Source organism: Petromyzon marinus, chromosome 37 (assembly GCF_048934315.1).
Source record: "Petromyzon marinus isolate PM22_M1 ecotype Great Lakes invasive population chromosome 37, UKy_Petmar_22M1.pri1.0, whole genome shotgun sequence".
NCBI lineage: Eukaryota > Metazoa > Chordata > Hyperoartia > Petromyzontiformes > Petromyzontidae > Petromyzon > Petromyzon marinus.
In genome coordinates, this window is record NC_133703.1 from 19,993,948 (window position 1) to 20,010,122 (window position 16,175).

A 16,175-nucleotide genomic window follows, 5' to 3' on the forward strand; every position below is an offset into this window, starting at 1 on the left:
TACGCGACAAACCTTACCAATCGGCTCTGTCGGGTGGTGGTGGGTTTAACGACACATTTATATTTTTCGCGATCTAACCCCACAAGAAACCTTCGTTTAGGGAATGACACATTTATACGTCTTTAATGCTTGCAAACGTAAGCGTTTAGGATGCGATGAATTGCAATCGAGGGAACATGACCGGCGAGTGGCGGGAAACTGGGGAGGCTCTTCCGTCAAGTTCCGCGAGCGTCAGGGAGCGGCCATCAAAGCGCGGCAACGACCAATGGAGAGTTCCGTGGCCATGGTTTGGAGAGTTCCAACGATATCCTCTACAGTACCACACAAGGGCGAGTTTAAGAGTGACATGACATTTCCACGTTTGCCCTGCGCTTCCTTGCCACAGGGGTGCCGCGGTGGCGAGATGTTAACTACCTCGCCTGGCATACAGGAGGTCGTGGGTTCGATCCCGTGTCTCTCTCCACGTGGTCGCGTGGATTTTTCTCTGGTGTCCTCCGGTTTGTCCCCTTCCGTAATTTAGAATCAACATGCGTTCAGAGTATTTGGCTGCTATAAATGTACACACGACGATAAGCCACTTCGTTGAGCGATCATTCGTGGTAGCCAGGTCGCCCCTGGTTAAATAAAAAAATAGTTGCTGTGCGCGCATTGAGTTCCACAATCCACGAAGAGTTGAACGCATGCGTTCTCGGACTCTCGGACAGGCAGTTTGTTCCGCTGATGTTTTGGCCAAATATTTACAGGCAATGACTTTCTATTCAACACATTAATCAAGCCCAAGTGGTCACAAATATGCATAAACTTTCAACCTGATTTCCAATATGATCCTCAACGCATAGCGTGCCGAGATCTCAACAGCGACCAGCTCTCAACACTCAGTGACCAGATCTCAGCACCCATTAACCAGATCTCAACACCCAGTGACCAGATCTCAACACTCAGTGTCACCAGATCTCAACACCCAGTGACCAGATTTCAACACCCAATGACCAGATCTCAACACTCAGTGTGACCAGATCTCAACACCCAGTGACCAGATCTCAACACTCAGTGTGACCAGATCTCAACACCCAGTGACCAGATCTCAACACTCAGTGACCAGATCTCAACACTCAGTGTGACCAGATCTCAACACCCAGTGTGACCAGATCTCAACACTCAGTGTGACCAGATCTCAACACTCAGTGTGACCAGATCTCAACACCCAGTGACCAGATCTCAACACTCAGTGACCAGATCTCAACACTCAGTGTGACCAGATCTCAACACCCAGTGTGACCAGATCTCAACACTCAGTGTGACCAGATCTCAACACTCAGTGTGACCAGATCTCAACACACACTGCTGAAAGCGCGATAGACGCGAGCAGATGGCATCGTCACTCCCACCTCTTCCTAGATGTCTGGCCAAGAGGAGGTGAGACGAGGAGGTGCAACTACCGGTGGTGGGCGCACCCTTCCGCCCAGCAGTGGCGCAAGTGCGCAATTGCAGGGCTCCGCCTTTACCTTTTCAACGCAGCCACCGCTGGAGAAACCCAACGGCAGCCTCTTTTTCTTCCACGGGCACATCATCCGAGCCGAGGCAGCACGGTGGCGCTCACAGGCAGTAACGGCGGGGCAGCTCGCCACTGTCCGTTTGCCCGTGGCGAGCCAGAACCGAAACCGTGACGTGCCCCCCGGCCTCACGAGAAGACGTCAGAATCTAGTTGTGGGGAGGTGGGGGCCAAGCAGGGCCAGGGGCGGGCGAATGACCGCGTTCGTGGCGCCGCGTGACGTCGTCCAGTACGGATGCGGCGGGGGTGGTGATGGGGTGGGGGGGGCACACAGACGGCGTTGCCGCGTGGCCAACGCGCGCCTCGACCCGTTCCGTCGCCGCCTCCTCGCGCGTGAACTCGTTCGTGACGTCAGCGGCGCGGCTCGGCTTCATAAGCCGCGCCGGAACTGCCTAGGCCACCGGGGCACCGACTCGGATTTCTGAAGCGGGGGAAAAAAGAAATAGATACAAACGTGAAAAGTTCTACTCGGTCGTTATTACGCAGCCCATCCCTGGATTCCCGCGACGACGTCGATGAGCAGGATGTTGAGGAGGAGGCGGAGGAGGAGCAGGAGGGCCCCCGTCACACCGGCGTGGTCCTGCGGTTCGTGATGGTCGACGTGAGCGTGTCCTGCATCTCCTTGTGCACGCAGTTGTGCGAGTGTTGCACGAATCCTCCCTCCCCGCCCACGTTCATCCCGGCAGCTCCTCCCGCTCCTCCTCCAACTCCTCCTGAATTGTTGAAGGGCCCCCCCCCGCCTCCTCCTCCTCCTCCTCCGCCGCCACCGCCGCCGCCGCCGCCTCCGGCCGCCGCCACATTTCCGCCGCCCACTTGCTTCCCGCCGGCGTCGCCGCGCCCCAGCGTGTACATGGCGATGTCTCCCGCCGACGCCTGCGACTGCCCCGCCACTGCCACGGCCTGCTGGCCCGCGGCGGCCTGCAGGCCCTGCGAGGCCACGGAGGAGAAGCCCTTGGCCGCGACGGGCGAACCGTCGCGGGAGCGCGGCTGCTGCTGCTGCTGCTGCTGCATCGTCATCTGCATGGAGAGCGGCATGGTCATCTGCAGGGGCATGGTCATCTGCATCGACATCGGCATGCCCATGGAACCCTGCTGCTGGTGCAGCTGCTGCTGCTGCTGCTGCTGCTGTTGCTGCTGCTGGTGGAGGGACGACAGCGGCGCCTCGCTCGACCGCGAGCTGGAGCGCGAGCGGGAGCGCGAGCGCGACGGCGAGCGCGAGCGGCGTCGGTAGCGGTAGACGTAGGCGGCGGGGACACGCGCGGCCGCCGCGGCCGCCGCCGCGGCCGACGACGTCGACGCGGCCGACTTGCGCAGGAAGTCCGGGCGGAAGCGCGCCCGCTCCAGCCGGTGGTTGTCGATGTAGATGCGCACGGCGAGGACGCCGACCATCTCGGCGACGATGAAGGAGAGCGCGCCGAAGTAGAAGGACCAGCCGTACGAGTAGTTGTTCTTCTTCGACTGGCTTTGGTTGGGGTCGCCCACGTTGGCCGAGATGTAGACGATGATGCCGATGATGTTGCTGAGACCTGGCCCACCCGCGCCCGCCACGGCGCCGCCGCCGCCGCCGCCGACGACGACAACAATAACGACAACAACAACGAGCGGGGGGGAGTTAGGAGATTCGTCGACTGCTGCGGTTGTGGCTGCAGTGGTGGTGGCAGCGATGGTGGTGGTGCTAGGTCGTGGTTTGGCAGCAGTGGTGGTGGTTGTTTCGTGGCGATGGGAATGGTGGTGCTGGTAGTAATTTTGCCTGTGGTGGTTTGATGGTGGTGGAGTGGTAGTGGTTTGATGGTGGTGGTGCTGCATGGTAGTGGTTTGATGACAGTGGCTGCTGCATGGTAGTAGTTTGGTGGTGGTAGCCTGGTGGAGATGTACGCAGTGATGCCACTAAGGGCGTCATCAACATTATCATGGTGGTGGTGGCATTGTAGTAGTTTGGTGGTTGTATGATGGTGGGAGTGGTGGTGGAGGTGAAGGCGCTTGAATTTTTTTAGTGATGGTAGTAATCGTGGTGGTTACACAACCAAGATGATGATGTTACCACTACCTGCGTCGTGTGGTGGTCGTGGTTGTTTGGTGGTGGTAGTAGATTGGTGGTGGCGGGAGTAGATTGTTGGTGGCGGGAGTAGATTTGTGGTGGTGGTGGTGGTGGTAGTAGATTGGTGGTGAGGGGAGAAAATTGGTGGTGGTAGTGGTAGTAGATTGGTGGTGGCAGGAGTAAATTGGTGGTGGTTTGGTGGTGGTTTGGTGGTGGTAGTTGATTGGTGGTGGTAGTAGGTTGGTGGTGGTAGTAGATGGGTGGTGGCGGGAGTAGATTAGTGGTGGTGGTAGTAGATTGGTGGTGGTAGGAGTAAATTGTTGGTGGTGGTTTGGTGGTGGTGGTGGTGGTGGTGGTAGTAGATTGGTGGTGGCGGGAGAAAATTGGTGGTGGTAGTAGATTGGTGGTGGCGGGAGTAGATTGGTAGTGGTGGTTTGGTGGTGGTGGTAGTAGATTGGTGGTGGTTTGGTGGTGGTAGTAGGTTGGTGGTGGTGGTTTAGTGGTGGTGATTTGGTGGTGGTAGCAGTGGCCCTCAAGGAGTACCGCATGGGATGTGCGGTGTCATTACTAAATAACAGCCACAGCGGTTTGATGGCCACGGCGATTGTGCCGGCGGTTCCGGCCATTGTAGGTCCTACTTCGCTAACAGCACTTGCCCCTGAAAAATCTGTAAAGGCCAAACGGGGGGCGGGGGGTGGCGGGGCATCTTTGCCTTTGGTGTGTTCGCGTGCTGCCCCACCTGCAGAGACGAAGAAGATCCCCGCGCTGAGCACAATGTTGTTCTTGGATTTGTAGAAGCGGCTCGCAGCGATGCACAGCCCCCCAAAGAGAAGCAGCGCCACGCTCAGTATGGGAAACACGCTAGAGGCTCGCACCACGCCTTGCGGGGGGGCAGGCGGGGGGGTCACGGCGTGGGGTGGGGGGCGGGGGCGGGTAACGTCATCAACGTCATCATTCAGCATCAGCAGCAGCAGCATCACCAACGTTAGCAGCAGCAGTGGCACCGTCAGAGTTATTCAAATGTTTTTTTTCAAACTGGAGGAATCCGATGAGCTACAAAGCTCTTTTCCACAAGGTGTCCCCGTAGGGGCACGGCGTCAGAACGCTACGACGACAACAAATGTTTTGTTACATCAACTCGAAAAGGAGTGCAAAGTGTAGGGAAAGATAAACGAATCACTTGAACAAATAAAACTAAACTACCTTTTTTTTTGTACATTCCCAGGTAAATCCCACTAAGGTGTTAACTTCGATTTCAGAAGCGATGGCTCAACAACAGAGTGGTTAATCACGTGGAGATTTACGGCAGCAAAATAATCTGAATCATCTTAAGTGCAGCCGCAAGTGCCCATCATCACCATCGTCATGGCAATGACGGTTGTCCATCCCCCGCACCTGCGATTCGCACGGTTGGCTACGTACGGTGTGAAAGAAGTTCAACGTAGATATATAACAGTAGACCATCGATTACCATGTTAACATGTGTGATATGCAGTAGATCATCGATTATTGGGCGGCTTCGGGGGGGGGGGGGAGTGCCGGATTTTCAAAAATGCCGGAAAATCACGACATGATCATTATTTAAAATCGCTTATTTTTGCACATTCTTGTATGACTTTATGCTTTGAGGTGTTTGATATTTTTGTTGTGTTTTAAACTTGTTCATGACATGAAATCGGCGTAACTAAACGTACAAATAGGCAACAATAAATATCCTACCGTAAAAAAAAAGTTATGACATTCACTACACCGCACTTCTCGCTCCAATCTCGAAGACCCCGCACCACGGGGCGATGCATATACACGTGCAGTATTTTCATTGTTTAAGTTGTACGTAGCCTATAATGCACCGCATGGAATATCTAGCACTGAAATCAAGCGGAGCTGCTTTTCTAGATTTGAAGCTTTCGTGACTGCAAGGATCCATACTCTTTGGTTCTATTCGGTAAAGTCACGTAGGTAAAAAATAATAATAATAAAACAACATAAATCACGACGTTTCGGCCACAACACAAGCGGCCTTCATCAGGTGAAGGGACCAGCCTGTCTCGAAGACTGCGCTGGAGTGAAACAGAGCCAAGCTCAGACTGCGACCTTTACACACAGCTTAAAGGTCGCAGTCTGAGCTTGTGTTGTGGCCGAAACGTCGTGATTTTTGTTGTTTTATTATTATTATTATTTTTACCTACGTGGTGACTTTACCGAATAGAACCAAAGAGTACGGAGCTGCTTTGTTGTTTGTCGCGCCGGGTAGTCGCCGATCGCCGGAACCCGGTTACATCCTCCGGAGGAGGTTCCTGCCGGGTCGGCCCGCGGGACCGCCGGATAACGCTGGGAGCAGCCCGGACCATCGAGGGTCTGCTTGTGCGCATGCAGGTGCTCAAGCGGAGGTGGAAAGCTGCCGCCCGAACGTTTTAATGACGACGCTGACGGCTTGTGATGAGTGGGGGGAAGGGGCTAAGGAGGAGGAGAGTGGCGGGGGGGGGGGGGGGGGGAGACGAGGGCATATTGGGGGTGGATGTTGCAAAAAGGAACAGGGAGGAGGATGGACACACTAAACTATTTTATTTGAATAGGTAAGGCCCCAATGAGCTACGCAGTTGCACCTTTTTTTCAGAAGCCACCCGGTCCTCACAAAAGTGGCTTATCGTCATCGCGCGGAAAGTTACGGCAGTATAGCCGAATGTTCTAAACGCGTGGATGTTCATTCTGAGAGTGGAGGGGGGGGGAGGGGGGGGGAGGGGGACACCAGAGGACCCGGAGAAAAATCCACGCTTCCACGGGGAGAATCTCTGCACAAAGCAGTTCGTTATTTTATCAACCACTGGAGGAAGGGATGATGGGTGGAGTCACCCCCAACCCACCCACGCACCTCCCAAACCATGATTCGAACTCGCAATCTTATGATAGCGAGCCGCTCGCTCTACCACTGAGCCAACTTAATATATAAAGAGGCCCGCAGAGCTTGGGAAATTGTTGGCACCGGCTGCTGCTGCTTCCTTTCCGCTCGTCTGTGGTTCCTCCTCCTGGCGCCTCTGATTCGTCATCTCTCTCTCTCTCTCTATACGAGTGTGTTTCATGTTGACATCATCATCATTAGCTTGTGCCACACAGGAATAGCTGCCGCTGGGAGGGGGGGGGGGTGGAATGGGGGCGGGGGGGTGTCACGTGCCGCAGGTGTGCTGCGTGGAACGCGTGATGATGATGACGATGACGATTGTGACGGTGCAATACCGTGGTTCGGACTTACGCATCAGGTACTCGGCTGAGTCGAAGTCGGCATCTTCAGGAAAATGATCAATTTTCTTGCAGCGCCCCTTCAGAGAACCTGAGTGAAAGAGAGAGGATGGGGAGAGAGAGAGAGGGGGTGAGAGAGAGAGAGAGAGAGGAAAGAGAGGAAGAAGTGAGAGAGAGAGGGCAGAGAGGACAGAAAGGGCAGAGAGAGAGAGAATAATGAGAGGCAGAGAGGGGGAGGAGAGCGGAGAGGAGAGCGAGAGGAAATCTCTAAAATGCAAACATTCTGACAAAGACTGTAAACATGATGAAGTCAGCGTCACCATTGTCGTGATTAAATGTAACATCTTCATCGCCAACGCGATCGTCGCCTATCAAGACAACTTATTCCACAATCACAAATGTTGTCATCATCGTCGTAATAGTCATCATCAAAATGGACCTTGGTTATCATAATCATCATCATCATCGTTTATATCATAATCCATATCATTATAATAACTGTAAATGATATCATCATCTGGAACAATATCATTATTCAAAATAATATCATCATCCAGGACAATATCGTCATCATAATCATCATCATCATCCAGAACAATATCATCATAATTGTTACCATCGTAATTCAAAATAATATCATCATCCGGGAACAATTTCATCATTATCATTATCATCTTTGTTATCATCATCATCATCATTCAAAATAATACATTCATCATCATCACCATTGTTATCATAATTCAACATGATATCATCATCATCATTCAAAATAATACATTCATCATCCAGAACAATATTGTTATCATCATTGGTATCATCATCATCATCATTGTTATCATCATTATCCACGTTCCGTCAGGGTCATCAACACAACTCCCCGATCCCCCCCCTCCGCACACCACCACCGCGCCCCACCACGGCGTGAACCACACCGCATACCACCACGGCGTGAACCACACCGCATACCACCACGATGTGAATCACACCGCATACCACCACGATGTGAACCACACCGCACACCACCACGATGTGAATCACACCGCACCCCACCACGGCACGAATCACATCGCACACCACCACGGCGTGAACCACACCGCATACCACCACGATGTGAACCACACTGCACACCACCACGGCGTGAACCACACCGCATAGCTACGGTGCTCCCCCCTCCTGCTCCTCCCCTCGCTCTCTCTCTCTCTCCGTGGCATCTCGATGACAGGGAGCGTGAGACGAGTGACCTTTTCTGATGAGGCGGGAGGCGCCACACAGCGTAGTCCCTCCCGGTTTAGCATGACAATGCAGGGGAATGCTCTAACACGCACACAGACAAAGATCCCCCGGATAGCCACAACAGCAACGGCAATATATATTTTTATTTTAATAATTTCTTTGTCATTTTCACCAGGTAAAGCCCACTGAGCTATATGGCTCTTTTTTTCAGAAGCGACCCGGTCACAAATGGCCCAACGAAGTGGCTTGTCATTTGTGGAAATTTATAGTAGCAGCGGGCACCACCAATTATAAATATAAAGATGATCCGTAAAGCCTCAGCAGACTGTTGTGGCAAGTGCTGTTAGCGACTAGCACCTATGAAGATCGGCATGACACACGACGGGGTGGTTGGCCAGCACAACGCCTGACCAACCCTGTCTCCCGAGTGGTGATGATTTTTTTTATACACCGCACCAGATACTGTCCTCGTTTGAGGCCGAGTCGACCTAGAGGAGGCACAGGACTGGTTCAGATAATCGTCACGTGTTGGTGGCCTTGAGCGGGAATTGAACGTGGGTCGCTGGGTTCGTAGCACAGTGCGCTAACCAATGCGCCACCGCTCCCCACCCCCCACGCACACGCACACACACAGACACGGTCACACACAAAGAGATAAACACACACACAGACGGCCTTACACGCGACACACAAAACATACTCCTTCATATAGTCTACATAATAGACTGCTCTTAGATCAAGTCACAATGAGTCTGCATGACTCATGTTCAAGAGAGTCCTGCATTGTATATTTAATTTAAATATATATACTCCTTCATATAGTCTACATAATAGACTGCTCTTAGATCAAGTCACACTGAGTCCGCATGACTCATGTTCAAGAGAGTCCTGCATTGTTTATTTAATTTAATAAAAAAATAGTTTTGCATGCCAATGTAATGAGTGGGATTCGAACCCAGGTTCTCGCGGGAATCGGCTCTGACCCCTGACCTCTGAGCCACCTGGCCACCTTCCAGACATGAATATGAATAATTATATTTCTTGAGTTGCATCGCGACCAGGACTCGTGGCACATCTTGTGGAATTATGAAGACAAATATTGTCCAGGCCATCGGCCCCCAGTGGCTTTCAAGACCAATATTATCACGCGACATTGGTTTTATCTGGATAATGCTGGACCGGTTTCGATTCAATGGGTCTCATCAGCAGAATCAGGCTCGTTACAACAAATGCTGCCGGATTATTGGGATGTAATCGGCAAGAGCAGCCCTATATGAACACCGGCACCTATCTGGAGACACGGAATGGAGGTACAGAACTCCTATGATCCGCGGTCCCATTACCCGTTAAATCCTCTTATTAGCGGCAGCTGAAGGGTCCCCCAAAACTCATATTACCCACGGCCCTACTGCTTCTGTTATCCGCTATTTTACCGACAATGCATAGCGAAGTGGCTCCTTAAAATATCGTGGATAAGAGGAAGTCGCGCGGAAATTGAAACCTATTCTTTGCCGGGGTTATCTAATACTCCTGTTATCCACGATTTCTTTACGGATAAGCAGAAGCCGCGCGGCTAATTGATCCTATTACCCGCAGGGGCTGTGATTACAGCTCGGCGAATCCGTCCCACCCATGTCACCGCGGACAAGAGGAGTGAAATCGAGGATTATAGGTTTAGGCGACAGGGGGGTAGTTTGGAGGGGTTATCCCCCGCATCATCGCGGTGCGGCTAAGAGGAGGAGTCGTGCCGCGGTGTTCGCCTGTTCCCACGACGCTCCGCAGCCACGCGTGCGGAGGCCGCGTTCATGGAACTGATCAGACGCCGTGCCGAGCTACGGGGGAGATGAGGAGGAGGAGGAGGGCAGCGAGGCAGTACATTGTTACTTGACCAAGCGGCTGGCTGGTTAGTGGCAGTACAGCGAGGTGGACATACTGCGCTACCTCCCCCCGCCACCACCACCCACGACTGGCAGTGGAACCCCCCCTCCCCTCCCTCCCCCCCCCTCCGTACGTGTTGCGATCAGCGATGTCGCTCAGGGAAGTGGGACGCCGAACGGGGGGAGGGAGATCGATCGCTGATGGAATTGGAGCGTGCTCGCGTTTGTCGAACGCGCTTTGATCGGGGGCGCCTTACGCGCTACCACGTGGGGCCGCGCGAGCGAGCGCGCGCGTGCGTGCGTGCGTGTGCGTGCTACCACGTGGGGCCACGTCTCTGCGCTCAGGTGTAACGAACACAAACGAAGGTAAAAATGTTGCCGCTGCTGCTGCTGCTGCCTGCTGCGTGATTGGCCGTGAGCAAGAAGAGCAACAACAGTGACTCGACACGCGTCCTGTCCAACACAAGCACCACGCGTGTGTGCGTGGTGCGTGAGCCTTAAATGGAAAACAAATACATAACTGGCGACGCTTCGGGCAACGGCCCTTCTTCATAGCAGGTAAATAAAGCCACGGGAGAGATCGAGCGGGTAATGATACACACCGTGGGGCATGATGATGATATTTTTTTCTATGTTTCCTGATTAAGGCGCTTCAATTGGCACGATGAACAGTTACACTGTTGAGAGGCGTAAGTCTCAAGGTGGCCCAAATAGGAGGAGGATATATATTGAATTGGCGACGTTTCGGGAAATTGCCCTTCTTCAGAGCAGAGAGATCGTCGCTGCTACCGTGCAGAGCAATGTCCGGGCAGCTTTATGGACGAATGTGGGAAGTGGTTTTTGTTTTGCTATTGGGAGTAACGGGTCAATTAAACTCGCACGCACACACACGCAAACACACGCACAACAACAACAAGCGCCATTCGCCGTTAAGTGGCGGTGACGTCACCACAACGCTTGTACCAGGCCATGTGCACCTTGAGGCCACGTGAAGTGTCGAACGCCCGCGGGCAGGAGGTCACGGGGCAGACCCAAGTGCCACGGGTCGACTGACTAAGATGACTGAGATGACTGGCTGATGCACCACCTGTGCCCCCTACTGTGCCAACCTGCTGTGCTTTAGCCACCCGGCGCTCCGCTCGTTGTTGTGAGCGTCGCTCCTCCGCCTTCCGTTGTTGTTGGAGGGCGACTACCTCCAACTGCCCAGTAGCGTCCTTCACGAGCCTCCTCCACAGAGGCAGATCTTGACACCGCTGGTACCAGTCATCGGCAAGTCCACTCAGCTCCACGTCCTCCTGTACAACATCACTCCATCTCTTCTCTAGCTCGTGCCGCGCCCGTTTAGCCCCCTCGATCCAGCCGAACAAAAGCTGTTTCGGCATGCGGTGGCTGGGCATACGGGCTACATAACCCAGCCAACGCAGCCTTGCCTGCCGCAGGAGCTCACCGATGGGACCTTGCCCAGATCTTTCAAAGATTTGTGAGCTCCTCACACAATCCAGCCTGGTTAAACCCAGGATGGATCGTAGGCAGGCTAGCCTAAATGTTTCTAACCGGTGACGATGTTCCATTAGGGGGGTCCAGGTTTCGCAAGCATAGAGAAGGGAGGGAATGACCGTGGCCGAGAAGACCTGAAGCTTAGTGCGGAGCGACAGACCAGGTAGCTTCCACACAGCGTTACGCAACCGATGAAAAGATATTGCCGCTCGACTGATTCGGAGTGAGACCTCTGCTGTTAAACTGGAGCCGGTCATAAGCACACTGCCCAGGTATGGGAAACTCTCCACTCTCTCCACAACTGCCCCATCACCGATTTGGAGTTGTGAGGGTGGAGTGTCCGATGGTACAAAATACCCAGGCAGGTGCTTAGTTTTGGTGGGGCTGATGGTAAGGCCCCATCTCTTAGTGGCACGCTCCAGTCTCAGCAGCAGCGTCTCCAACTCCTCCTCTGAATGAGCAGCTATTACCAAATCATCGGAATACATAACGTGGTTGAGCATTAGGGAGCCATCCCTTCACCGCACCCGGGCATCGATCAGCCTCCCATTATATCTGTACCATACGGAGATTCCCCCGGTACAGCTATTGAAGGCTTCACGAACTACGTGGTCAAAATAGATGTTAAATAATGTGGGAGCCAGAGGACATCCCTGTCGCACCCCAAGGTGTACAGGGAATGGCTCTGACTCCCGGCCACGTAGTTTTACCCGGGCCCGCTCACCATCATGAAGGTCCTTAATGATCGTGAGCAGAGGGTCAGGTACTCCAAAACCACGAAGAACAACCCAGAGCCCACGCCTATTGATGGTATCATAGGCCTTGACCAGGTCAATAAAGCAGAGATGTAGTTCTTGCTGGAATTCCCTACACCTCTGCTGTAGCAGACGGACAGAAAATATGGCATCTGTGCAGGACCGCCCTTTCCTGAAACCGCATTGGGGCTCCGCAAGCCTCTCCTCAGCGTGCCTGACAAGGCGATGTTGAATAATCCTTGCCAGGACCTTTCCCGGCACACTGAGGAGTGAGATGCCCCTGTAGTTGTTACAGTCTGTGCGGTCCCCCTTCTTAAAGAGGGGGACCACCAGGGCATCCTTCCAATCCTGCAGAGCCCGTCCAGTGGTCCAGACTGTTGTTATGATGTCATATAGGGCAGTTTGTGCACAAACGCCACCCTCCCTCAGCATTTCGCTTGGGAGATCATCTCTGCCCGCTGCCTTTCCTGGTCTCAGACTCCGGATCGCCTTCAGTACTTCCTCAACAGATGGAACTTCAGCCAGCCACTCACAGGGGATGACTTCTTCCAATATTTGAGGCACCGCAGCCTCAGCAGGGTCATCCTCACTTTGTGCCATGTTGTTTTCCTGGCTGAGGGATTTTCCCTCCCTTAGGACCTCACAGAAATGCTCAGCAAATCTGCAAACCTATTCTTGGGTGTCGGAGATTGGATCACCGTTTTTTCCCCTAATGATGGTAATAGTTGTGGCGCTGTAGGTTACTTTTTTGATGTAGTTAAATAGAGATTTGTGATTGCGGGCCACTGAGGCAGACTCCATCTCCTCAGCAACCCGCGACCACCACCCATCCTTGCAGCGCCTCACGGCTCCCCGAACCTCCGAGCGAAGGCTGCGGTAAGGCTCTTCATTCTCTGACGTGGGATTCTGTAGCCGATGACAGTGGGCCTGTCGCTTTTTCTCAACCATCCTGAACACCTCCTCTGTCAGCCAGGATCTCTGGGGACGTCTGGACCGCGTACCCAAAGCAGCCATTGCAGCTGCATGAGTCACAGTCCTAAACCTCGCCCATTTACCCTCGACATCAGGAGGAGTGGGGGACGATGCCAACCCCAGCCGCAAGCGATGATGAAATTCTCGCTTGCAACTTTCATCAGATAACTGAAACCAGGCCACTTTAGATTGGAATGGGGTCCTGGGTGTACACCCACCATCGGAGTGTAAGAATGGCAGGCGCATCTTACAGATGACTAGTCGATGGTCAGAGGGCAGATCAGCTCCACGGTAGGTCCTGGTGTCAAGGAAATGGGCTCGCATCCGCAGGTCCGTCACTATGTAGTCCAGCAGATGTTCTTGCTTGGACCCGGCATGCATCCATGATGTTGTGTGGATGCGTCGATACCGGAACAGCGTGTTCGTAATTACAAGCCCATGGGCTGCACAAAAATCTAGCAGCCTCCTACCGTTGTTATTGAGCTGATCTGGCCCATGCCCTCCAATCACTCCAGACCAGGTGCCAGCATCATGACCAACTCGGGCATTGAAGTCACCCAACAAGATGACTCTATGCCGAGGGGCCACTTTAGCCAGCACCTGTGACAGGAGGTCATAGAAGGCATCTGATTCATCGGCTTTGCCTGCATCCCTCCACGGATGTTCGTCTTCGGTGGGGGCATAAGTAACCACGACCACCACTCCTCGCCTCCGGTTGATGGGAAGGCGAGCCCAAAGTAGCCTGGGGCTTACAGCTTCCCACACCTCACCGCCACGCTCCCACGTCCCCTTCATTATTTTGTTCAAAAGAAGAGCCACACCCTGTTGTTTGGCAGTCTGCTGCCCCGAGTAGAGGACTGTCCACCCCTCATGGTGGCAGGAGCCAGAACCGGTCCACCGGACCTCCTGAATGCCCCAGAGATCCAGGCGGTACCGGTCCAGCTCCCGACAGAGGAGTCGCAGCCTTTCCTCCGCAGTGAGCGTTCGAACATTCCACGTGGCCATCCGTAGTGGCTTTTCGTTGTATCTGGAGGAGCCCCGAGGGTAGAGATTCAATCTCCTGGCTCCGCCAATTGGGGTTTGGCCAGGAGACGTCATAGACGCCTGTCCTCCCGGGACCTCCGGCACACGCTTATTAGTTACATATTTCAGTCGTAGTTTAGTGGTAATTAATTGAAAGTGGAGGGGTTACCAGCCCCTTGCACCCGTCCAGAGCCCCCGTTTAGCCACTTTGGTGGACACAGACGCCACACACACGCACACACACGCACGCACACGAACACACACGCACGCACACGCACGCACGTGCACGCACGCACACGCACACACACGCGTACACACACGCACACACACGCGTACACACACGCACACACACGCACACACACGCGTACACTAAACACGCGTACACACACACACACACGTATAAAGATCCCCCGTATAGCCTTTAACAGACTCATTTTAGGGCAAGTGCTGTTAGTGAGCACCACGCCCGGCCGCCTTTGTCTCTCCAGTGGCGATGTTTCACACACTGCACCAGGTAGTAATTTGAGGCTGAGTCCACCTAGGGGAGGCCCAGGACCGGTTCAGATAATCGTCACTAGTGTCGACAGTGAGCGAGAATCGAACTCGGTTCGCCGGGTCGCCGTTTGCTCACAGCACTTGCCCCAACAGTCGTTTAAGGCTATACGGAGATCTTTGTCTTTGTGTATCTACGCGTGCGGTGCGGTAGCGTAGTTGTTAGCGCACCAAGCTCCGAACCCGGCGACCCGAGTTCATATCCCGCCCACGGCCAACACCAGCGGCGATTATCTGAACCGCTCCTGGGCCTCCCCTAGGTCAACTCGGCCTCAAATTAGTACCTGGTGGTGTTGGCCACCCACCCCTTCGTGTGCCGTGTTGGCCTTCACGGGCGCTAGCGAAGAACACTCACCACCCCCTCCCCCCCCCCGAGGCATATCGAAGGAAGGATACGCGGAAGATCTTTGTCTCGTGTGCGCGCGTTGTTGATTGTGATGGTGAGAGGAAGCGAGGTGGTGCCTTGTTTATATATATGTGTCGGGACGTGCCCTTAACAAAGAGCCGTCACTCATCAAATCCCACGCCGCCTCCCTCCCACTCTCCCTGCGGCTCCCGCAAGGATTGATGGGCACTCCGCGGACAGGGCAGGAAGGTGGGGTCCCATTTCATTCGTTCCATCAGGGCCCATGCCAACCGACCACCCCGACTATGCCACTGAGGCCCATAGACCTAACACAGAGAGCAATAGACTAACAGAGCGACGCTTCGATTCACATTGAGCCCCCATAGGCTTCACATACAGTAGAGACCAATATCCTCACAGTGACCCGTAGACTCACATACAGCCCCATATACGTCATATAGAGACCCATAGACTTACATACAGCCCCATATACTTCATATAGAGACCCATAGAATCACACAGTGACCCGTAGACTCACATACAGCCCCATATACTTCATATAGAGACCCATAGAATCACAGAGTGACCCTTAGACTCATATACAGCCCCATATACTTCATATAGAGACCCATAGAATCACACATTGACCCGAAGACTCACATACAGCCCCATATACTTCGTATAGAGACCCATAGACTCACACAGTGACCCGTAGACTCACATACAGCCCCATATACTTCATATAGAGACCCATAGAATCACACAGTGACCCGTAGACTCACATACAGCCCAATATACTTTATATAGAGACCCATAGACTCACACAGTGACCCTTAGACTCATATACAGCCCCATATACTTCGTATAGAGACCCATAGAATCACACATTGACCCGTAGACTCACATACAGCTCCATATACTTCGTATAGAGACCCATAGAATCACAGAGTGACCCTTAGACTTAAATAAATACCTAACATAGAAACCAATAGACTCACACAGTGACCCTTTAACTCACATATAGCCCCCATAGACTGACACATAGACATAACATAGAGACTCATAGACTGACACATAGACCGAACATAGAGAC

General features: G+C 53.4%; 1 protein-coding gene across 1 annotated transcript in view; it reads right to left on the reverse strand.

Annotated features, from left to right (window-relative positions):
• Nucleotides 1-1,546: 1,546 nt before the first annotated feature.
• Nucleotides 1,547-16,175, reverse strand: part of LOC116949560 (uncharacterized) — a 51,906-nt gene continuing 37,277 nt past the window's right edge. The window contains exons 2-4 of the mRNA XM_032966987.2: nucleotides 6,841-6,918; nucleotides 4,330-4,470; nucleotides 1,547-3,078 (exon numbers count right to left, since the gene is read on the reverse strand). Coding sequence (XP_032822878.2) covers nucleotides 2,117-3,078; nucleotides 4,330-4,470; nucleotides 6,841-6,918 — 1,181 coding nt within the window. The 3' untranslated portion in view covers nucleotides 1,547-2,116. The remainder of the gene's footprint in view (nucleotides 3,079-4,329; nucleotides 4,471-6,840; nucleotides 6,919-16,175) is intronic.